The sequence below is a fragment of the Colobus angolensis genome, unplaced genomic scaffold, assembly GCF_000951035.1.
Source record: "Colobus angolensis palliatus isolate OR3802 unplaced genomic scaffold, Cang.pa_1.0 Scaffold68, whole genome shotgun sequence".
Taxonomy (NCBI): domain Eukaryota; kingdom Metazoa; phylum Chordata; class Mammalia; order Primates; family Cercopithecidae; genus Colobus; species Colobus angolensis.
Window position 1 is genome coordinate 873,653 of NW_012120487.1, and position 24,924 is coordinate 898,576.

The window sequence follows — 24,924 nt, forward strand, 5'->3', positions numbered from 1 at the left end:
AGGAGGTGGGGCCTCTGGGAGGTAATCTGGCCATGAGGGTGGCACCCTAGTGAATGGGATTAGCACCCTTATAAAAGAGATCCCAGAGAGCTCTCTAGCCCTCTTTTCACCACGTGAGGACAAAACCAGAAAACAGCCGTCTTGCAATCTGAAAGAAGACCCTCACCAGAATCCAAACATGCTGACTTCCTGATCTCAGACTTTCATCCTCTAGAACTGTGAGAATTTTTTTTTGTTTGCTTATAAGCCACTCAGTCTACAGTACTTTGTTACAGCAGCCTGAGCTAAGACAAGCACCAATTTTTGACCCTCATGCTAGTCAAAGGTCCATAAATCTACCTTTCCAATCCTTTCTCTCACTAATTCTCTAACAGAAACCCCAATTACATGGCCCAGTCCCCTCAGTGCCCTTCAGATTTACAGTTTGTGTCCAGCTCCTCCAGGGAGCCCTCCTGGATCCCTCCTAGTAAATGAGGCATCTCTAAGGACATGTGTTTTCCCTCCTGTAGGGAACTGTACATGCATGATTGTGTACTCTTTACTGGACATACCCCCTATACACTTCATTCACCGTGTGTATGCCCTATCTATCCACCTAGACAGAGATCATGGCTCCTGTCTAAGACAGCATCGCGCGATAGCTGGTGTTCAATAAATACTGGTTGCCAGACTTTACCGTGGACGTAATTAAATACAAACCAAGAGATGCTTATTTACTGGCAGCTGGGATAGGAAAAAATAAATTGCTATGGGCTGGACACTAGGAAAGGCTAGCAGATGTGCAGTTCAATGCCAGGCACACAGGGGCTGGGACATCAGAGGGCAGCCCCCGCAGCCAGGTCTCTGGCAACTGGTGTGCTCTTTACATCCAGGGTCCCCAGCCATGAACACTTGATATTTGCATCTCCTATTTCAATAGTGTAGACTACTAAGGAGAAAGGGAGCATGGGAATCAAGATACAGGGCGTTATTCTAATCTCACCAGGTATGTGATGCAAGCCCAAGATGCCACTAACAATGTTGCCAACAAACGAATTCCAGAGAGCTTCTCTAATGAACCACATAGTACTTGAACTTGTACAAGTACTGTGTGTATACTCATACTTGCTCCTCCTCCAGCCTCCCCTGATTTCAGTGAATGGCACCACCATGGACCAAAATGTGCAAGTGCCACTCCAGTTTCTTGAAATCTCCACAAGCATCCATCAGTCATGTCTCAGCTCCACCTCCAAAACAGAGCCACACCTACTTCACTCCTCCCCCAGGTCAATCCACCAGCATCTCCCACCCAGACTATTCTAATAGTGTCCACGCTGGTCTCCCATGTTTCTCTACTCTGTCCTCCAGGAAAGTCCATTCTGCATACCACAGGCAAAGCAATGTTACATTTAAAAATTTAATTAGGCCAGAGCCGGTGGCTCACACTTGTAATTCCAGCACCTTGGGAGGGGTGGGCCAATAGCTTGAGCTCAGGAGTTCGAGACCAACCTGGGTAAGACAGTAAGATCCCATCACTACAAAAAATACAAAAATTAGCTGGGTGTGGTGGGATGTGCCTGCAATCCCAGCTACTGGGGAGGCTGAGGTGGGAGGACAGCTTAAGCCTGGAAAGTCGAGGCTGCAGTGAGCCACGATCACACCACACCACTGCACTCTAGCCTAGGGAACAGAGTGAGATTCTGTCCCCATCTCTTCCAAAAAGTAAACTAGATCACCCCCTGCTTCAAACTAATGACTTCCACTGTTAGAATAAATTCCAAGTACCTTCCTATTATCTGTAGACCAGGTGAGATCTCACCTCATCTCCTCTCTGCTCTATCTCCTGACATGCATGTCTTGTACATGCATGGCTCCAGTTACATCCTTTCTGTCCCTTAAGCAGCCTCAGGGCCTTGGCACATGCTGTTCCTTCTACCCAAAATGTGCCTTCCCCAGGTGTTCATGGCTGGTTCCACCTCATCCTTCTGGATTCAGCTTTTAAGGCACCTTGTCCCCAAACCCCAAGGACACCAAGCAGCTGCTCCCATCCAAGCCCCACCCACTTGCAGCCTGGTCCCTCTCTAGTCTACTGATTTTTGCTTTTCATTATACCCTTACCATGCCCTAAAATTATTTATTAATTTATTACTAAACCCTCACTGGAATAAAAGTTTCATGCAGGAAAAAAAAAATCTTTTCTGTTTTGTTCACACTACATTTTCAGCATCTGTAACAGTGCCCAGTGCAGACTGAGCCTTCAAAACGCACTTGTTAACGACAGAGCAGTTAACTCCCCACTTTTTAGGAATGGGTTGTTCATAGCAACTCCTTTCCAATGCGTGCAGTGTGAAAAGATGGAGGGAAAAAAAGGGTACCTTTATAGTGGAGAAACCTGACAAACACTACTTCATCCAGGTGATCAAGGTTAATGTCAACAGTAATAAGTCATGTTGCTAACATGTACCTTTGATATGATGTGAGGAGAATAGCACTTGGCCTCTGTGGCCTTCCTCCCCAAAACACATAATTCCACTCTAATTGTAAGAAAAACATCAGACAAATCCCTATTGAGGGACAAATATCTAGTCAGCGCTCCTCAAAACCGTCAAGGTCATCAAAAACAAGGAAAGTCTGAGAAACTGTCATAGCCAAGAGGATTCTAAGGAGGGATGATAAGTAAACGTGATACAGTATTCTGGATAAGATCCTGGAATAGAAAAGTAACTTTAGTGGAAAACTGAGGAAATTTGAGTAACATATGGACTTTAGTTAATAATGATGTGTCAGCATTGGCTCATTCATTATGACAAACGTACCACATTAACATAAGATGCTACTAACAGGGGAACTGGGTGTGGGGAGCTCTCTGTACTATCATCTCAATAACTCTGTAAATCAAAAACTGTTCCAAAATTAAAAGTTTATTTTAAAAATATTTGTTAGGTGAATGAATGTCCAGTAATAAATGTTGCACATATTATTTTCATGTCTTTTTGTAAGAATTTACTGAGCACAGGGTTTAGCATGATAACTAGAAAACAGACAAATTCCTGAAGGCTGTCAAGCCCTGTCTGGGTCATACCATTTGCATCATTACTTTGTGCACCTGAAACATTGTAAAGGCAGACATTGGTTTACCCCAAGCTGAACCATCAGTGGTTCTAAGTGAGGAGAGTTGGGGTCAATGACAAAAATAACAAATCTTGCCCTTTTTGAGGATGAATCCAGTTATCTCACTGTTCAGCCACAAGGACTGCTGAGGGCCTACTGCACACCCAAGCCTGGGTTTTGCTTGACAGCTAGTTCTTGTCCTAGAGGGGCAAACACAGATCTGGTCAAACACAAGACACTTCTAAGAGGTCAAATGCTGCAATACAAACTATAAATGGCAAAGATGTTCAGAGAAAACAGATCATGGGAGTGGGGTAGTCAAAGAGGCCTTCCCGCAGGAAGGGCCAGGTTGGACCTGAAATAGGAAACAAGATTTGGAGTGACAAGAGGAAGGACAGAGTGCACCCCAGGGTGAGCACAGAGTCCAGAATCAACGGCAGAGGATACTCTGAGTAGAGCTGTGGGGTTCCCTAGAGGGGCAATGGAAAAGGAAGTTGGTAGTTGAGCTGGGGCCAGACCAGAAAAGACCTTCCAGACCTTCGAGGTCCCCTGCTTCATGTTCCTTTTCTTGTGTCATTTGCATTTTTGTCCCATCTCTCCTACTCCACCTGTAAGTTTCCTGGGGGCAAGATCCTTTCCTGCCTAATTTCTGCCTGCTCTAAAAGGTTCTGCACATAGTAATGGCCCAAAGCAATATCTGGTGAGTGAATAAAAGAGAGAATTAATGAGTGAATTATAATCTAAGAAGCCAACCTTCTACTCCTTACACACTGGGAGGCCTGCAGGGTTTGTACAAAAATCCACAATCAAAATGACATTTCCTCCACTATCTCCCCAATCCCTTCCTTTGCTTGTTTTCATTCAGCATTTATCCCTCTCTGACTTCTTATTAATCATTTGTGTACTTTATGTACTTGTGTCTTATCTGTCACCTTCCAGTCATTCAACAATCATTAACTGATTACCTACTATGTGCTAGACATGTTGTAGGTGCTAAGGATACAGACAACACACAAACATTTCTACTCTCACGGAGCTAGCATTGTAGTGATGGGGTGAAGAGCAATATGTAAAATCTATAGAATGCAATTGGTGACAGCTCCTATGGAAGAAAAGGGCAAGGAGAAAGGAAAGTGAATTCAAGGGAGTGATTTGCAATTTCCAATAGGGTGGTCAGGGGAAAACACCTTTGAGCACCTGAGGTAGATAGGGCTGGAATTCTTTTCTTTTGCATACATGCTTGGTACATAAGAAGTACCTGGCATACAGCAGGCACAGAAGAATGAATGAGTGTATGAATTGAGGGTGTTGGGAAGATCGATCCTTTTTTAAAATTAAACTTTTAAGATAAGTGTAGATTCACATGCAGTTGTAAGAAATAATACCCTTTACCTAGTTTCCCCCAGTGGTAACACCTTACATAACTATAGTACAATATCAAAACCAGGAAACTGATGTTGATAACAATCCACTGATGTGATTCAGCTTTCACCAGCTTTGCATGCACTCCGTTTTGTATATGTGTGGATGGTGTATTTTGCTCTATGCAATTTTAAGGTTTAGTCCTTTTGTTTTTCTGTGAGACAGAATCTTGTTCTGTTGCTCAGGTTGGAGTGCAGTGGTGTGATCTTCACTCACTGCAACCTCTGCCTCCCAGGTTCAAGTGATTCTTATGCCTCAGCCTCCTGAGTAGCTGGGACCACAGGTGCACATCACCATGCCACCAGCTAATTTTTTAAATCTGTAGTAGAGATGGGGTTTCACCACATTGGCCAGGATGGTCTTGAACTCCTAGCCTCAAGTAATCACCCACTTTGGCTTCCCAAAGTTCTGGAATAATAGGTGTGAGCCACTGCACCCGGTCAGGTTAGTCCATTTTTAATATGTGAGATAGAAGGCCACTTGAAGGGTGTAGGTCTGAAGGGAAGTGGGATGAAGTGAACCACCATCCACTAGGCACGCTGTTCATTTTCACATGCCTGAGCTCCATTTACCTGAGCAATCACCCTAAGAAGGTAGGTATTCATATCTCCATTTTACTTATGTGAAGACTGAGGCACTCAGAGAAGGAATCTGTTGGAAGTCACAGCAGGCAGAAAAATCAGAACCCCAAATATCTGACTGTCTAGCTACTTCCTGGGGCTCTTTCTTAAGCACAAGAATGGCCTGGATGGAAAAAACAAAACAAAACAAAACACACACACACACACACACACACACACACAGGAATCACGAACCAAGAGGAAGGACAGGCTCCAGGAGACATTGGAGGAGAGAGGAAATGAGGGGGAATTGAAAAGGATGCTTCTGGGATTCTGAGTTAGGGAGAACAGAAGTATCATCACGGGAAGAGGAAATGAAGAGCTGGAGGGCTCTAAAGGAGAAGAAAAGGGAGATGTCCTGGTTCAGCCCTGATTTCATGTGTGATCTTGGGCAAGTTGATTTACATCTCTGGGTTTCATGTTCCTCATCCCTACAGGGGTGGGAATGGCCATCCCATTCCATCCATCTGGTATGCTCTAAATGTCCGTGATATGTTCCCATTCACAAAATTCTCCACCAAATTTGTGTCTCTCCTCCACCCCCAAATTTCTATGTTGAAACCTAATCCCTAATGTGATGGTATTAGCAGGTGGGGATTTGGGGAGGTCATTAGGTCTTGAGAGTAGAGCCCACATGAATAGTATTAGTGCATTTATAAGGGACTGAAGAAACCAAAGTTCCCCTTCCACTATGTAAATACACAGGGACAAGGCACCATCCATGAACCAGAAAGCTGGTCCTCACCAGACACTGAATCTACTAATGTCTTCATCTTGGACTTCCTGGCCCCCGAACTGTGAGAAATAGATTTCTGTTGTTAATAAGCAAACTAGCTTATGGTGTTTTGTTATAGCAACATGAACAGACTAAGACAACTACCCAGGACTGCTCTAAGGCCAAGGAGCAGCGATGGGGCAGCCCTCTGCAAAGCAAGGTGCAAGGCCAACTGCCAGAACCGGAAACAAGGCAACCCAACGCAGGCCCACACTGCCTGTGGGATCCCGACTCGAATGACTGGCTGGCATTCCCAAAGATGAAAATGCAGAATTTAGGTCAGCACACACAGAGAATCTCGCTTTGTTTACATGAGACAGAGAGTGTGTGTTCCTATGAAATGCCTTTGAATCCCAGCGATGATGAGAGACCCAAGGCTGTTTATGGCTTTGGATATTTACTTTTCTCATAAACAAATCAGCTCGGGTGCCGTCAGAGCTGACGCCACTTCACACTGCGGCCCTCTGACGTCCTCGCTCCTCCCCAGTGCCCCACACATGGTTTGAATTTATTGGTTTTAGCAGCTTTCATTTACGTTGTGTGAGGATCACGGAATGACCAGCAAACAGAAGCTCTGATCCGTGCCCTGGGAAAAACACAGAAGCGCGAGAAAAGAGGCTGTGGGGAAGAGCTGGGAAGTTTCCTCCAATCCAAGGAGAAGCAGCTCCCATCCACAGGGTGGCTCAGTCAAAGCCCTTAGGGCCCCTTTGGGAATGGAGGATCAAGGGGATGCTACAGCCGCACCAGGAGTTGGTCAGAGCATGAGGCTGAGAAGGCTGTCAGTGGTCACGGCCTCCCAAAGCCAAAGCACCCGGGGACTTCTGTGGGAAGTGGAGGTGGCTGCCAAGGTACTTGGCCTCCTGGAACCAAACATCTAGAAATCTGGGAACAATGCAGAAAGGGGGCTTCCTGTTTTCTACCAGGATACTCAGGTGATGATGTGTAGACATGGTCGATAATTTTACAGCTACACACAGGGTCCCTGCATGTGTACTCAAAGCCAGGTGTCAGGGAAACCCAGATTCATTCTGCGAGGTTCCTTCCCGCAAAGAACTTCAGTTTAATGAAGAAGACAGACGTGTGAACATATAAAAGACAATAACATTTAGAATGCCACTTTCCAGTGAGGTCAGAGCCAGTTTAGAAAGTGGCTTTGCAGCAGCAGGGGTGTGGTTTATGGTTTACCAACCAATCTCACACCCACTAAGGGGGCTGAGCGAGGGGAGGGACTTGCTCTGGTCATGCTGTGGGACTCCCAACCCAGTGCTCTATTCACCGACCAAAGATCCTCCCATCCCCCACTTCTGCTGGGGCTGGGGCGAACATCAGGAATCGCCTGCCTTACCCCACCCCCACTATGAACAGGTGGAATCCCACAAATAAATCACATAAAATAAGGGACACAAAATGCAGGGAAATGTTATCCTCCAGCAACGATGTTAGAAATGCTGGTCCGGGTCTCAGGCTCCCTCACAAAAGCCTCTGTAATATATAACTACTCTGGTCTCATTCAGTCACCAGACTGCTTTTACCACCTTGTTTCTAAAGGAAACCCAGTCCTGAGTTCCTGTCCCAGAATCTGGGAACCATTATGCTCTGCCCCAAGCAAGAGACTTGGGAAGGTGCAGACAAGCCTGGGTGAGGTTTTTCAGTTTAGCCAACAGAGGAATGAGTGGGTGGGCCAATTATTACCTAGAAGGAATTCCGAAATGCAGAACATGAATGTGAGGGACAAGGGCCCCCAATGCACCCAGGATCAGGCCCAAACTTCTTAGCATGGTTGTAAGGCCTCCATGATGTGACCCCTGTGTGCTTCTATACTCAATTGGCTAGTCTCCCCATGCTTCCCACTAGTGTTCTCCACATGTGAGAATCTAGATCAATATCACCATCAACACCCACCCCCATAACATGGTGCCACTCCTGAACCCAGGACATGCCCACTTGTCCTTCAATACAGCTCAAGTGGTATCACACTAAAGCCAAACCAGGTACTCACAAGGAGGGGAGGCTAGTCTATTGTATACAATTGAGCATATGCAACAGCAAAGAGAACTAACTCCCAGATAGCAAGAATACAGGCTCATCCATTTGGTAGCATCCATAGGACCCTCCAGATACCTGAGCTCTGCAAAGCCCCAGCTGCCATGGGGGTGGGGGACTCAGGGTCAGTGCTCAGCAGTACACTAACACAGTGGATTGAATGATAGGTTGGAAGCGACATTCTGTCCAGCTACTGAGGCAAATTGAACAGAGATTCCTCTAGACTGGGGGTGGCCCTCCATCACATTTCCCCACTCCCTGCCCTACACTAGAAAGCTCTGCAGAGAAGCATCCCAGCCATCCAGACTGGTGCCATTACAAATTTAGCACCTGTATGTCTGTTGGGCCCCTCAGCCTGCCCTGCCATTGCTTTACCTGCAAAGGTCAGCTTCTACTCTGAATGCCCACCACAGACTTTCTCCTCACTCTTCCTCCTCATTCTAGCTCCTAGAAAGTGGACTATCTCACTCTCTGCTTCCTAGGGCCACAGCCTTCCTCAAGAGGGACCCTCAGAAGTCTCTCAACTCCTTGTTCCTGTCACCTCCTGGCCTCCTACCTTTCATCACATCTCCAGTTTCAGAAGGGCTGTCGCCTCTACTCTCAGATTCCAGCTCCACCTCCTCTGGGTCACATTCCCTCTTTCCTTTTTTTTTTTTTTTTTTGACAGAGTCTTGCTCTGTCGCCTAGGCTGGAGTGCAGTGGCACGATCTTGGCTCACTGCAACCTCTGCCTCCCAGGTTCAGTTCAAGCAATTCTCGTGCCTCAGCCTCCCAAGTAGCTGAGATAATAGGCATGCACCACCAAGCCTGACTAATTTCTGTATTTCTAGTAGAGACAGGGTTTCACCATTGTTGACCAGACTGGTTTCGAACTCCCAGCTTCAAGTGATCCACCTGTCTTGGCCTCCCAAAGTGCTAAGATTACAAGCATGAGCCACTGCACCTGGCCACATTCTCTCTTTTCTTTAGATGCAGATAGGTCAAGAACACAGGGCTCTGCAGCCAGAGTTTCTGTGTTTAAACTCCAGATCCTCCACTCATTAGCTGTGTGACCCCAGGCAAGTGAATTACCGCTCTGTGACTCAGTTTCCTCACCCATAAAATGAGGCTGAATCTACCTGAGAGACTGCCATGTGGAATAAGTGGGGCAGTGCACATAAAGGCCTCAGAATCATTCCTGGCACTCTGTAGCAAGGTACCTCTCTCTTGAGTCTCTTCAACCCCACCCCCTTCTTCACCAGCCCCATATTCCTCTCTGAACTCTCAGGACCTGGAACTGAGCCTGGCACAATGTAGTTCCCAGCAGTGCTTTTCAAAGAAATGAACAAATAAATGAATGAACAGTTTAATAATAACTAATTCAATTAATTATTTATGAGGAATTTCTCTTTGGGAGAAAAAGAAGAGGAAAAACACATGTACCCCTGGCACTACTGAGAGCATAGAGCACCTGATGGCTGATAAAGACCTTCTCAGACTTGATCCCACTGGATTCTCCCAAGTGCTCTGAGCTGTTGCTAGGTAACATCCAACCTGTCTGAGCAGTAGAAGAAAAGGATGCTGAGAGGCAAGAGCCCCAGGTTGCAAATCTAACCCAGGGCAGAGCTGGGCCTCAAGCTGGGGACTCCAGCCTAAACCTTTCGATCCCTCCTTTTGGTGTGTCCCAACTCCAGAGCGCAGCGGGAGACCACAGTGAAGCCAAGCCAGAATGAATACAGTCAGACATTACACACTGCAGATGGTCAGAAAAATAAATGGCCATGCTCTGGGTGGTCCGACCACATAGTTCCCATCAGACCAACCAATAACCCCTCCCCGCACTGGATGATGCTCAGTGTGTGAAAGACCAAAGGATCAAGAGCCATCTTTTGTATGGGATGGGCCTCAGTTCAAGAAAGACATTGTGAAAATGGGCCAATAATAATAATGAAAATGACCACTACCTAAGCCACCACAGTTAACATTCATTAACTCTTACTGTGTGCCAGCCATTCAGCTGTGTGGTTTATATGCATTATCTCATTTATGCCTCACAACAACCCCAGAAGGTAAATACTGTTGTGAGCCCCATTTTTTCAGATGTGGAAACAGATGTTCGGCCATCTAGCCAAAGTGGAGGAGCTGGATTTCCAATTCCAGTACAGTTTCTTCCTTAAGGTATCAACAGATCCATCCTGGCTCCATCATTTTGAACAAACTACTTGGCCTCAATGTCCTCAAAATGGGGGAAAAATGCTTACCTTTCAGGATTGTTTTAGAAATTTACTGTGATAAATCAGAGGCCTAGCATATAACAGTCACTAAATAGCAATGGCTCTCTTAGGGCTGGATAGGAAAGAGAAAGAACAAAGCCAGTGGAGGGAGTGTAGAAAGGCTTGTTCTGCATTCCCTCTGCATTTTGCCATCCTGGCACTTCCGTGTAAGTCTGCTTCCTTTCCACCCCATCTCCAGGGGCCCAAATCCTATTCCACTTGCAAGGTCTCTCTCAAAGCCACCTCCATCAAAAAGCCTCCCCAGAAAACTACTGATGGAAGCAGAATATTAAATTACCTCCAAGACCACCAGCAGGCCTCAGCATGCGGGTTCTGTAGCGCTGGGTCAACAAACATCACAGTCTGTACCCAGAGGACTATAAATCATTCTACTATGGAGACACATGCATGGTAATGTTCACTGCAGCACTATTTACAATAGCAAAGACATGGAATCAACCTAAATGCCCATCAGTGATGGATAAAGAAAAGGTGGTACATACGTGCAATGGAATACTAGGCAGCCATAAAAAAGAATGAGATCATGTCTTTTGTGGGAACACGGGTGCAGCTAAAGGCTATTACCTTCAGCAAACTAACACAGGGACAAAAAACCAAATACTGTATGTTCTCACTTCTAAGTGGGAGCTAAATGACAAGAACTCAGGAACACAAAGAAGGGAGCAACAGACACTGGGGTCTACTTGAACGTGGAGGTTGAGAGGAGAGGAAGAAGCAGAAAAGCTAACTATTGGGTACGGGGCTTAATACCTGGGTGATGAAATAATCTGTACAAAAAAACCCCTCTCTGACAGTAGTTTATGTACGTAACAAGCCTGCACATGTACCCTTGAACCTAAAATAAAAGTTAAAAAAAAAAAAGACTGTCAAAGTCAAGCACAATGACCAAGCATTGCTATCACCGAAGTCCCCAAGTGGCTCAGTTTATCCATCCCATGACCAATCCACAGCTCTTCCAGCTGCAACTCGGCCCCAATACAGAGTCTGGTGCTCAAAAATGTATATAATCCATGGGATGCTGGAGCCACCCAGCTGGATATCTGGGGTCTCAACACCTGGCACTCTGAAGCAAATCCAGTTCCCCTTCTGAGCTCAGTAACCACACTGGCAAAAAAAAAAAAAAAAGTGGTGGGCCAGGAACAGACTGACACTCTTCTTGGTGTCCTTGTTGGCGTAGGGAGGGAACAGTCGCGCATGTCAGTCGCGCATGTGAAAAGCCTCTGGAAATTGCAAACCGCGATGCAAATGGTTGAAATTATCATTGCCAATTAGGCTCCTGTCTCTTTTCAGACTCAAGGCCAAGCAGCTGAAGAAAGTGAAACCGTGTGAACTAAAGCTAAAAGATGAGCCAGAGAGATTTCCAAATGGCTTTCTCGCCGGTGTCGTTCTAAAAGGGGCTTTCGAGTGGGACCCAAGGCTTAAATTACCAACGGCCTTGAAGGCGCATTAAGTCCCCAGGAGATAACACTGGCCAGGAAACTTTAAATAACCTTAATAGGGAGGAAGGAGGCAAATCCTTTAAACAGAAGACAAGGAGGGGAAGAAAGGCCTGTCCTCTTATCTTTGCACCGTGGCTCCCCAGGCAGCGCTGGCCGCGCGCCGCGCTGCCTCCTCCCCCGCGGGAACGCGGACTCGCCTCGCCCCGACGTGCCTGTCCGCAGGGCCCCGCCTGTGTCGCCGCCTGACCGAGTGACGGGTGGGGACAAACACGCTGCGGCCCCCAAGCCGCGGCCGCCCAGCCACTGCTCCTTTAGTAAACGTGCACTTGCGCTTGCGGAGGCCAGGCCAGAGAGGCGGCAGGGCCGGGCCAAGCGCGTCATGCACAGAGCACTCGCCTCTGCGCCAGGGTGTGAAATGGGCACAGTCACGCAAGCCTCTCGGGCTAGCGCCAATGTGAACTGGAGGTGGAGGGACACCAGCAGGCAGCTTTATGCAGTATGGTCTCTCTCTAGTCACAGGCCATGTAGAGAGTGGCCAAGCTGAACTGGCTCACGGCCCTCAAATGCACAACTTGCGCCCCGTCCTCTAGCGTAGGTGCCTCCAATCTCCTGAGCTTAGTACTCCCTAGCCTTTACCTAGCTTTTTTACTCCTTCCGATCTCAGGTTCACCTGGGCTGCTTCCAGGAAGCCTTCCTGGATCTCCTCAGGGCCGAGGAAGCTGTGCCTCTTCTGTACTCCCACAACACACCACAAGACAAGCCACAGCCTCCCTCCTCCCAGCACCTGCAGGGATGCTGTGTCCCCTCCCTATCCAGAAAGGAAGCACCTGGGCAACAGCAATGTTTTTCTCGCTCACTATGTCCAGCACTTATCCCATGTCTGGCACTCAGTAGGAACTAACAAACATTTCTTGAAAAGTTGTATAATGATAATTTGAAAATGAAGTAATAACTATGATGAGCTAGTATGTACTGAGCATTTGTGTGTGTGGCACTGTGCTGTAGTGCTTTACATTAATCAACTAATCCTCACAGCAATCCTATAGAGTTGACATGAGAAAACTGACTCACAGACAGGTTATTAACTACCCCAAGGTTACTTATACTCCCAATAAGTGCACTTATTCTGGGAACTGAAGGAGCACTGGGCCAACCGGCCAATGTCTGGAGGTTTTCCAGTGCAGGGGACTCCTGAACTGAGTCTGCACTACGATGTGTAAATTTAAAGACTGACTTTTGGTTCTGAAGGTAGAATGAGACCAGGATGTTCCTTTGAATAAGGGAGGTGGGAAGGAGCTTAATGTCTCCTCCTGCCCTTCCTGAGTCAATGGGAAGAAAAGGGAGATTCCCAAGAATAAAGGTGAAAGAGTGTCAGCATTCAGGGTAGGGGTGGTCAGCTGCTGATCGGAAAACCCCGGGTTCTCCCAAGGAAACCACCTTGTCTAAGTCCTTCAGAAGGAACACAGAATCCAGCAACAGGTGCAAAGGCAGAGGCCACACATCTCTGTCCCTCAGAGATGGCCCCAGGGCCCTGACTTTTATAGGCCTGGCCTGATGACCTCATGGCTCTTTTCCAGGAAAGCCAGGCATTCAGTGTGGCCCAAGTACAACTTACCCACCAGTTCTTTCAATAAACAATGCTAAAAGCCAATCACATTGTTGCACCTAAACTCAAACTACTGAGTTACGATTACATGGCATCCTCCAATCTGATGACTATGGTTAAAAGTCTTGCTGTAGAGTGACATTTGTTTGACGAGCCCAAGCTTTTAACATGGATGGTCCTCAGGGGCCTTTACCCATTCAGAGGAGTAAGAGTCAGCCAGAAAATAAAAACTGGGAAGGGGCTCCCAGGTAGAGGGAACAACATAAGCAAATGCATGGAGGCATAACCAAGGAGTGTATGTGAGAGGGAGGGAGGGAGAAATCATACAGCTCAGCAACCCTTGTGCTCCAAAACCAAGATAGCAAGTGAAGAATAAAATGAAGCATTTTAACATGAAAATAAGTGGAGGGATGCAGTGAGCCTGGAGAAAATCATGTGTGCTCTGGATAGTGAAGAGGAGAAAAAAAGAGATTTGTTTGCAAGTAACAGTTGAAAAAGAGGGGAAAAACCCCCAAAATATCCCAGGATGGAGATTAATGAATCCAATGGGGACCCGTGAATGTTACAAAGTTTTGACCAAATAGGCCAGCAACAGTACTAAATATGTCTCAGGTGCAAAGCCTAAGAGGTTTCTGAGAATTACAGAGGCCAAGACACAGTCCCTTTTCAGCATCCAGAGCTGCCAACACTCCAACCACAGAATATACCACAAAGCCCCAACTTCAGAACTGGAGAACATTCCGTCTAATTTTGTAATCAATTGTGAGCACATTTTGAGCTAGGTTTGAATCAGAAAAGAAAAGACTGCCTGAGAAAAAATTATAAATAAAATATATAAGTGCCGAAAGAATGTCATAAAATGCCTTAAAGAATTCCACAGAGTGGAAAAATATATGTGGCTGGGTCATTAAGTAAAGCTTTGGCCCAAGTCTTTCCGAGCAGATTAGACCTGGGAACATTCCAGGAAGACTTCCTGGAGGAGGTACAGCTTTGAGCTGAGCCTTGAAAAATTTCAGGATTCAGAAACAGAATAGAAAAGGAGGAAATTCCTAAAGAGGGAGGGGGTCTAGCAGAAGCAACAGCTTTTCCAAGCTTGGGGCAACAGTTTTGTGTTCCAGCGGATATAGTGCACAGATTTAAAAGCCTGCGGATCCAGGAGGAGCTGCTCGGCGAGACGGCTTGGCAGCCAGTGAACAGAACTGAAGGCTCGGCCACCGGCTGCCTGTGGATTAAGTGGGCGGACAGAGAGCCAGTGATGGGAGATAAAAGGGAGTGAAGTGGATAATATTTAGAAGCAAACTCAAGGGGAAAAGAACGTCAGCAGCCCGGCTGGCAGGCTGTGGCGCTCGCCAGCATTCTTGTTTCCTCCCTAGGAAAGCTGCATTACCAGGCGACCTCTTCCTGGCTTTGAGAGACGTCCAAATGGGAACTATTAACAAAGGCACGCTCCCATTTTTATCTCCGTCAGAAAGTGCTTTGCCGGTCAGGTTTTCTCTGCTTGGCCTGGGATTGGAGAGTGGGTTGGGGGAAGATCAGACAGTATGTTTGCGGATGAGGCTTCTTGGAATCCTTGAGAGCTGGCCCCTTCCAACTCTAAGATTTTAGAAGTCTGTGTCCATGAGCTGACAATTCTTCAAAGGTAAGAGGCTAGGATTTCATGACGTGAAGATTCTTCGAGTCCCAAAATGTCTCTGAGGCTAATGTTCTGAGATTTCACCATTCTTAGATTCCTTGAGCCTCAGAATTTGGGTTTATGGTTGGAGATTCTGAGCCTGGAAGTCTTCCTGCTGTGAACTTCCAATTCTGAGACTAGAATATCTCTTGACATTTTGGTCACCTCCAGCTTTAGGATCTCACTCTCCTCTGATGGAGGTGTGTAAGCCATCCTGTGCTCCTGCTTCTGCACGTGCTTTCCCCTTACATTTAGGTAATATATTAAATATTAAGATATGAATGAACCAGGTCATGAAGAGGGGATGGACAGAGCTTGCCATGCCTGCAGGGGTTCTTCACAAACAGCCATCTGGGCACAGAAATAATCTGAGTGTGCACATGCCCAGGGGTCGCTGCTGGGGGACACCCAGTGATGGACATTTGCTAAGCAGCTCCTAACCAGATGGCTCTGTCGGGGAGAGACAGTGGGTGTGGCAGACTGCAGAAGCACAAGGTGAAGGTCGTGCCAGAAGAAGCCTGAGGCTTGGAAAAGCCTCAGTCCAGGTTCTGGAGGTATACAGTGTAGGAGATGCCAGCCTGTGTTTAATTCCACAGTGATAGAGGGGCTCTCCCTCTGTGGATGACTTCCAGGGAGAAAAGGCTTCGGCATGGTCCGAGGTCCTCCAGGGGTGTCTGGGGTCTCGGGGGCAGCTTGCTCCCTTTATTCTAAGGAGAGCATACAGATCTGACAAGAGATCTGACAAGGTATAACACTGTGGGTTCCAGGGCTGCCACAGAGGCCCAGAGAGGGCTGGAGGACTCAAGAATGGCCATTCTTGGACGACAGGAAATCAGAGAATGGTTCTGAAAGGTGGGAGCATGCAACCGAAAGGGGAAGGAAGAACAGGGTCTCTATCTGAAGTGCAGAGAACCAGGGCACAGGAGAGACTAATACTCAGGTGCTCTGTGCCTCAGTTTCCATGCTGCAAACAGGACTAATAATACCCACCTCTCAGGGCATAAAAGCAATGGGGTGCATCCTCAGGTAATGAATTCCCAGCAGGCAAAGACACATTTCCAAGTCTCTTCCCAGACCCTTCACTGGCACAGCACAGTGAACAGAACCAGTTCAATGGTGCTCTGGTTGAATGAGTGAGGAGCAACAGAGGGAGAAGAGTCACAACGAAGGAGAGCAGCTGAGGCTGGGTGGGTGTCCAGCAGACTGTGCCATGACAGGCTGGGGCTCTCCTGTCTGAAGCCTGGCAGCAGAATCACCCACTGGAACCAACAGGCTCTGGACAAATAGGTATCAGCAGCAACTTCCAAAGACAAGCCTGCCAGCCCCTCCCAACTACGGGTAACTCAGGCTCAAAATTTCAGAGTGGGTTGGCCTAGGCTCTCCAAAACATGGGTCAAAGATAAGCCTCACACTGAACCAACACTGGAAATCACCTAGCCCAGCACTCTCATGGGACTAAGGGGCAACTTAGACCTAGAGAGGGAAAAGGGCTAGCCCAAAGTCACAGGCAAGGTAGTAACAGGATCAGGATTAGAACCTGCTTTGAATATGACCTGCCTATGCTGAGGTCCAAATGTATGTGTCCCTCCAAAATTCGTATGTTGAAACCTAACCACCAAGGTGATGATCTGAAGAGGTGGAACCTCTGGGAGTAGATTAGTTCATGAGGTCTTTACACTCACGAATGGGATTAGGGCCCTTATAAAAGAGGCTAGAGAAATCCTGTTCACCCTTTCTACTATGTAAACACACAGAAGGCACCATCCATGAGAAACAGGCCCTCACCAGACACACAATCTGCTGGTACCTTGATCTTGAACTTCCCAGCCTCCAGAACTGTGAGCCATAATTTCTGTTGTTTATAAATTACCCACTGTAAGGTATTTTGCTGTAGCAGCCTACATGATAATTTTGACATTTTATGTCCTTATAGGATGGAAGGGAACTTTCAAAGTTCAGAGGGGGGCTCCTCACTATGATTTATACTTTTCTTCATTGTTCATTCCTTCAACGGTGCTGCATGGTGGAACAGAATCAGTTCAATGGTGCTACATGGCGGAACAGAACCAGTTCAATGGTGCTGCATGGCGGAACAGAACCAGTTCAATGGTGCTGCATGGCGGAACAGAACCAGTTCAATGGTGCTGCATGGTGGAACAGAACCAGTTCAATGGTGCTGCATGGTGGAAAAGAATCAGTTCAATGGTGCTGCATGGTGGAACGGAATCAGGGATGGTCACATCATGATTTCTGACCATTTGCTCATTAATTCATTCATGCTCCAAATATTTACTGAGCACTTACTAATACCTGCTGGCCCCCAGGGTGTAGACATAGGAGCTCTGACTATAAACCAAAGAGATCTTTATTCAACTGTGCAGGCTTAGCCTATATTGGGGGTGGGGGTGTGTGTGTGTCTTCATAGGAGTCGCTTAGAAAGCTGGGGACATACTCCAGGGGAGTAGCTGATGCCCAGAATGTCTTTGAGAACTCCTATTTTAGAATCACCTTGAGATCTAATTTATAAGCCAAGGAGAAAATCAGTTCCAGCACTTTTCAATTCTCTCTCTCTCTTTCTTTTTCAGTAAAAAATGATGATCTACCACCATTCCAGCACACACACACACACAATTCAGCAGAAATGTCATCTAATAAAAACCAGATCATTTTTCAGACACTGGAAAAGCAGGGGTTGTGGCAATAGACTCACCTGAGTTTGAACACTAAGTCCACTTGGCCTGCCTGTGTAATCCACAGCCAAATGACCTCACCTTTTCAGGTCTCAGTTTATGGTCTTAAAAATAATACGATAATAAACCTTGTTGCATCTCTGTGAGGATTAGAGATAATGAAATTATGAGGTCTAATGCAGCACCCTGAATAGAGACAAAACTCAATAAATGGTATTGTGAGGGACTTGTAGAATTTTACAAACATTCTGCATACCTTTGGCAGGCATGCTTCAGTGTTCAGGCACTACACATCTTAGATGGGTAATGCTCACATGCTTGGTAAAGTACAGAATAGCAGAGTCCTTGTTTTCTTATTATACCTCAGAGAGAGAACCATGTAACTTAGAGGTCTCATCCAGTGTCTCCACCTCTGCCATGCAGGGAGTTGAAGTGGAGGACTCAGGTCCCCTAGAGGTAGAAGTAGTGGCAGCTGGTACCAGTCCCTGGAGGCAGCAGGCAGAGCTGATAGAAATCTGCAGGTCTTGAGCTTGTCATAAGATCTGGACTCGAGACTTAGGCATCCTCGGGCCCCCGAGGGCAGGGGCTCACCGCCTCCTAATACTCCAACTTTACTATGTTCAGCAAGGGGTAAAGAGTGGATATGGCTGGTGGGAGAAGGGAGTGGCAACTTCCCATGTAGCCTTCCTCTTTCCCTGTCCTGGAGCCAGCCTAGACTGTTTGCCAAGCACAAAACCAACATCCAGGTAGTCGTTTTAATCCATCAACAACCTCCCACAGGTAGTATCTTCTCACGTCCCCACAAAACCAGCTCAACTTTGAAAGACTGGTAATTACTGCCCCATGGGATGGATGGGCACACCAAGTCTTGCCCAAGATTTTATACAAGTCATTAGTTTTAGTGTTGAGGCTGGGACTGACAGCTGGAAGCAAGTCTGCTATCTCTAGCCCACTGTGCTGAGCTATCTACAACACATCAAGAAAACCTTTAGAGACCTGCCTCACCACCAGCCTCATAGCCGAAAGAAATAATATCTCTACAAGTATAAATTTTCCAAGAAATAAAATTTTAAGCCCTCAAGTCCAAAAGGGAAGAGAGAAACAGAAGAAAGAACTAAGGAATGATTACGGAAGATATCAAATACCTAAACAGGAGGAAGTCTGGAGAAACAGTGTGGGGAAGCCGGGAGAACACGTCCTTCATACAGAGTCAGGCTGACTGACTCTGTTCCTTATTAGCCATGTGACCTTGGGCAAGTCATTCAACATTTCTGGATGCCCACCTTAGAAAGCCATAGGATTGTTACGAGAATTCAATGCAATGGAAAAGCGTGTGGAGCCTCCTGCAGGGTGCCTGGCACGTGGAATTGATTAGAATCGTCCTATGGAATGTCAGGGCTGGAAGGAGCTTGAACGATGACCTCATCTCAGTGTCTCATTTCACAGACCCAGAAAACAGGGCCCAGAGAGAGGAAGTGACTTGCCCAAGGTCACATAGCAAAGTTATGGAGATGTTGGGTCTAGTGCCCTCAGTTTATTTTGAAATCAAACACCAAAACCTAACAATAGACCTGATCTCCCAAGCTGCGCAAGGGTGGAAGAAGCTTTTTCCAGGGTTCCAAAACTTAAGCTTTCTTTCTCTATTCAACAAGCAAAATTATGGTATTTCTGTCCAGAAAAATTATAAAAATTTTAAAAACAATATTAATACTAAAATCCCAGATCTTAACAAAAAGACACTCTTTTAAGCCTTATTTTTCCTGCCTTCTTCTCTCACTGCCCCCCCCAACCCAAATATTTTGCAATAACAGTAATGCTGCAAGGAAAGAAAAAATAAAAATCTGATGCACTTAACAGATATTTCAGTACACTAATGCATCACAGATGTTCATATCAAACTGTGCACGCGTGCATGCAATTTTACTGAGAAGGCTGTTGCATTTCTGATTTTGAATTTTTGGATCCCTAATGACCTCATCTGCCTAGGCTCCAGCATCCCACCCTTCCCATTTAGTCCAAGGCTGCCCAAGGGGATGGAGGAGAGATTTCATCGCCTCCCTACAAAACGATAACAGGACAAATTGGCATGATTGAACACTCTGGCAGGTGGTGAAGGGTATGGAGATTAAGGAACTAAGGGGAGTTCTGTTTTCTTTTGTTCGGGACTTGCTTTCTGCAGCTCTTTTGAGGAACTGGACCCAAAAACAATTTTAAGAGTGGGCCCAGGCTGGTGACGGGGTGGGCACATTTTTGAAATAGAGATTGAAGTCTGTTTGATCTTCAAGCATGAGCTTTGGAGACTGTCAGCAGGCTCCCTCCCGGCCGATGAATGGCCCTCAGTAACTTTTCCTAAAACATATCTTCACACACACTTTCTAGCAAATGCTTTCACCCTACCAAAGCCATCATTTGGTTAAACAGCAGTGTTTCCAGACCCCAAAGAAAGATAGTTTTGTTGTTTTAAGAGAGACAGATTAAAGCCAGGGGCCGCTTTGCCAGAGTTTGTGTGTGCTCCCTTCAGCCTCTGTCGGATTCCTCTGTGGTTGGTGCAAAGAGGGTGTTGAGAGCGATGGTGGATACCTCACCTCTAAAAAAGATATCGAGGCCAGACCTAGGCCTCTGAACAGAGAGGCCTCCCACAAACCTGCCTCCAAAATGAGATGGGCGGTGAGCGCCGGGGGTCCCGACACAGATAATATCAGCTCCCGAGGCTGGCAAGGGAAAAGTCACTTCAGAGGGAGAAAGCGGCTATGTTCAGAGGAATCAGCACTGGGCCAGAGAATACACAGGATTTTCCCCCGTGGAGAAGGAGTCAGGCGTAGTCAGAACCCTGCAGGGCGTGACTAACTGCCCCAATACTCCTGCCACTGGGGCCCTCTGGGTAAGGACTCCACAATTATGGGAGAGCCAGCAGGAGAACCGACAAATCCGCCTTTCATTTGGCCGGCAAATCAATCTGGCTTCTTACCTCCCCAGGGACAATATTGCATTTCCCTTGGAAAAACAAAGGCCAGAGATCTTGGAAAGGGGATCAGTTTCTGCCGCTGTTTCCCTGGTGAAGAGCTTGCAACATCTCCGGGGCAGCAAGCAGGTCTGATTCCAGTGGTAGTTTCTGGTCCAGTCAATTTATGAGGCTCTCTCCTTAATGGGCAGCATGTCTCTCAGCCATGCCTCACTCAGGAAATTGGCCCAAGCCCCATCTTGGGGCCTCCTTGAAGGAGTCCATCCTGGGATTGACAGTCCCGTTCTCAAGGACACAGATGTGAACTCATTGTTCCCAGGGTCTCAGAGTTGAGTTTGGGGCCAGTGAGTAGCAAGTGACCTCTGTCCATGGAGACGGGGCTTTTAACGACATTTTGCTGTATCAGATCTCTGGCAGCCAGAGACTTTAAACCTCTTAAGCCCCTCCCTTTTCTCCTACTTCCGAGGTTCAGAAATCAGGACTGTCAACCTTTAAGTGAACACACTTCTCTGAAATTATTAACCTTAAAACTCTCCTGGCTGACTTTCTCCTGGCCTTAGGGAGGTGGTCTGAGGGTCACCTAGAGCTTTGCACAGAGCCGGGAAACTGATGGTGCTTAACCTCAAATGGCAAGCAGCACTCTACTGTCGCCAGGTCCCGGGCAACTCCTTGTCAGCTCAGCCCCGGGAGCTACGCCTTCCTCTTGTTTTTTCGGGCACTATCCACATACCAGCCTCAAGACAGCCTCCAGGGCCTCAGGAAGGCCTGACACATACCGGATGCCCCTCTTTTTGTTTTTGATCACTCTGATGCTCTGAGGGAAATTCTTTCTGCCCAGGCAAGCACAGCAGGTGAGGAGTGTACATCCCCAACATGTAATACTGCTGCAATAGAAGCAAACACTCAGAATCTTACCCCAAATTCCAGTACACGCCACTCTCAACTGACACCACCACAGCAGCCAAGTGCTGCCTTGCAGCCCAAAAGAACCTCTCCTTCCAGAAAAAGGACCTGACTCTGGCTGCCTCCCGCTCCCCGTCGGAGAAGAAAGACAATCGGAGAAGAGGACCCAGACGCCCAGGGCTGTCAGCTCCAGGCTGGGGCCCTGCATGCCTACCTGAGAGAAGTTGAGCCCGTTGTTGAGGGGATGGCACTGCTCCTCCACCTGCTCCACAGCCCCTGTGGTCTTCTTCATCTTCTCAGCCTGCTGGGCCAGGTAGAGGTCGAGCACGGGCACGCCGCGGAAGCGCACGTCCCTCTCCGTGAGCGAGTTCACCATGAGCATCACCCAGACAGGCCTCTTGCGCTCCCAGTTGCCCGCGATGGCATTGAATAGGTAGTCAGCATAGAGCCCCCTGCCCCGCTGAGCGGGCGTCATCCAGGAGGGCATCATCAGCTTGACATAGTCCAGGTGGCGCTTCAAGCGCCAGTAAAGCTCCCGAGGCAGCACGTCCTGCAAGTTTTCCCCATGCGGCAGCAGCTGGCAGCTGGCCAGGGCCGAGATGGTGTAGGGGTCTGTCAGGTCCAGCTCAAAGTAGACATGGGCGCTAGCCTGGAAGGCTGCCTTGGAGTTGTCCGGGATGAAGTCCCAGACACGGGTGTAGGGGACATGGATAGTGCCAAACAGGTAGGCCGGAGGATCGCGACGAATCGTCCACAGGAAGGAGTTCAAGTCCCTCTGCTGCAGGAGTAGAGGAAAGGCAAGGCAGTGAGGCCAAAGGCAACAGAGTAGAGTCAGGGTAGCCCAGAGGGAGGTGCAGAGGGAGGTGGGGATGGGAGGCAGAGACCATACACAGGCCATGGTAAAGAGCCAGGGCTGTGGAGCCTGAAAGACCCACATCGAAAACCTAGCTTTGCCCTGTCTTAGATGTATGATCTTGAGTGAATCATTTCACTTGCCACAGGCTCCGTTTCCTCATCTGTAAAATGGGGGTGAAAGCAACTACCTCAGGGGTTGTTGGGAAGATGAAAAGATACAATATATGCATATTAAGCCCTCAGACCAGTGCCAGGCACAGAGGAAGTCAGCAATGAAGGGAAACTCTCATGATTAGCAATTGCCGTGAGTGCCAAGGACTGCCACACCACCTGAGAATATTCATGCTTGGCCAAGTCAAACCTTCACCGGTGGTGTTTCATGTGGAGGGTGGGGAAAGAGGGACCAGGAGTCCTGCTCTGGCAAGAAGGGAGGAAGTCATATAACTTTTAAATCCAACCATTAGAAGATATATGCCAAGAGCACTTTGAAAGCAGAACACCTATTAAAAATAGCACACCTATTTAAACAGCTACTTCACATTCATCACGGTGAATACACTTTTCTTTTTGGAGGGCAGGTCTGGGGTGTCGGCTACTTTGCTCGACCAGCTGAGACCATAGATGAGAAAGTGCTTTAAAATCTTGCAAGGCCAAGTCAAGTTTCAGAATCTGGCTTGGGAGGAAAGGATTCCATTACAATTAGTCCCAAGAAATGTACATATTCTGGGTACTTTCCAGGCTCCTCCCCTAAAAATGTATACCTGATCTCCAATCCCAGTTGTTTGTCATTTTCTATGACCTAAGCTCCGACTTTGGGGAGTGTGTGTGTGTGTGTGTGTGTGTGTGTGTGTGTGCGCGTGTGTAGGAGCTGAGGAGAGGTATGCAGACAGGGGTCCTTTCTACAGATCCAAGTCAGGACTGGGCATAAAGGGCATAAGAAGGGGACTGTCATTTCTCTTAGGCAAAGCCATTTTCCATCCAGAAAAATCCCTGGAGTGCCCACTGACCACTTGCAAGCTTTAGACCAACTCATAACATTTTCCTGCCTGATTCTAGCACAAATGAGAAGTATGTGTTGGGATGGGTGGATTGTGGGAGAATAGTACCTTACTTTACTCACTACCCAAAACTGTAAATCCCAGCATGTTGGCGATAGACTGAGAGCCCAGCCAGCCAACGAGCTCCCTGTTTGTGCACAAGGCAGGCCGCTGGAGGTGCACCTTGCCCAGGGTCAGCGAATTCCGGGCTGACAGGCAGCACACCGACAGCAGCCAGACCCTACGGTCTCCTGGCCTCCACTTCAGGGTTACTGTCAATGCATTAATTTACACTTAGAGGGAAAGATACTGAAGGAAATAAAGAGGTTCTTTGTTTTGGAAGGAAAATTAGGAGAACCAGTAATCACTCGACCCCAGGAAATATTAGGCCAGTACGTCCTGGCATTGCCTCTTCCTCTCCTCTGAAATCTTCCCCCTTTTCATGAAATACGGACGCTTGGGAGAGTAGGTGGTGGGAGCCTGGACCGCAGAGATGGAGGTAAGAACCAGCAACACGGAGAAAGGTTGTCTTAGGTCAGGGTTGGAGGGCAGGGAGAAAGAGGGAAGCCTGGGAGGGAGCAGAGTGTGTGAATGGGAGAGCAAAAGGGTTCGATAGAAGTCAAGAGAAGAGCAAGGAATGGTAGAAAGACACAGTCAGAAACGGGCAAAGAGACGAGAAGGGTAAAGAGAGAGAGAGAAAAAAAAAAAAACATGAGAAAGGAGAGACAAAAAGGGGCACAGAGAGAGGAAGAGTCCAAGCAGGACCACAAGTCAAGAGGAGAGCCCGAGAGCTGCAGCGTGTGGAGAAGGAACCGGAGAGGGAGCGCCCCTTCTCGCTCCTGGCTTGGAGCTGGAGCCGGGGCAGGCAGGAGCTAAGGAAGGGCGCCCGAGGCTGCGCCCGGCGGGTGGAAGTGGAGCGGGTGGGCTAAGGTGGGTGCGGAAGCAGTACCCAAACCATCGTCCCATGGGACTGGAATACCCAGGTAGGCGGGAGAGTGGCTGGGAAGGTGCTCGCTCACCGATCCGGGCGGCCGGCACTGTCCTCCGTCCGGGGGCTGCGGGCGGGCGCGAGCGGTGGCGAGGAGGGCGGCGAGCAGCGGCCCCGCCAGGGCGGCGTGCATCCTGCCGGGGCCCGCGGGGCGCGGGGGACCCTCTTGGGCGGCGCCCCTCAGCGGGGCGGGGAGCCCCCAGTTGGGCACGGAGTTTCCTCTGGAGCACTGGGCTCCAGCCACAGGATGCTGGTCGCCCTCTGGGGCGTGGCTGACTGTCCCTGTCGAACCTGGGGGTTTCTCTGGGGCGGGGCTCCGTCTGTTGGAAGACGGGGACCCTCCAGGGCTGGGCCCCGCCCCCGGGCGCTCAACCTCTCTGGCTGAGCCCCCGGGTGCTGAGGGCGTGTTGGGGTCCGGGGGCGCGCGGGGTCCCGGAGCTGCGTCGGGGTTCAGGGGCGCGCGGGGTTCCTGGGGCAGAACCGAGAACCCGGGGTGCGCGGGGGTCCCGGGGTTATCTCTGGGGCGGGGCTCCGTCTGTTGGAAGACGGG

General features: G+C 48.3%; 1 protein-coding gene across 1 annotated transcript in view; it reads right to left on the bottom strand.

Annotated features, from left to right (window-relative positions):
- The window catches only part of TRABD2B (TraB domain containing 2B), a 225,892-nt gene extending 201,289 nt beyond the window's left edge, over nucleotides 1-24,603 (bottom strand). Inside the window, exons 1-2 of the mRNA XM_011926227.1 lie at nucleotides 24,406-24,603; nucleotides 21,709-22,272 (exon numbers count right to left, since the gene is read on the bottom strand). Coding sequence (XP_011781617.1) covers nucleotides 21,709-22,272; nucleotides 24,406-24,507 — 666 coding nt within the window. The 5' untranslated portion in view covers nucleotides 24,508-24,603. The remainder of the gene's footprint in view (nucleotides 1-21,708; nucleotides 22,273-24,405) is intronic.
- Between the last annotated feature and the right edge of the window lie 321 nt (nucleotides 24,604-24,924).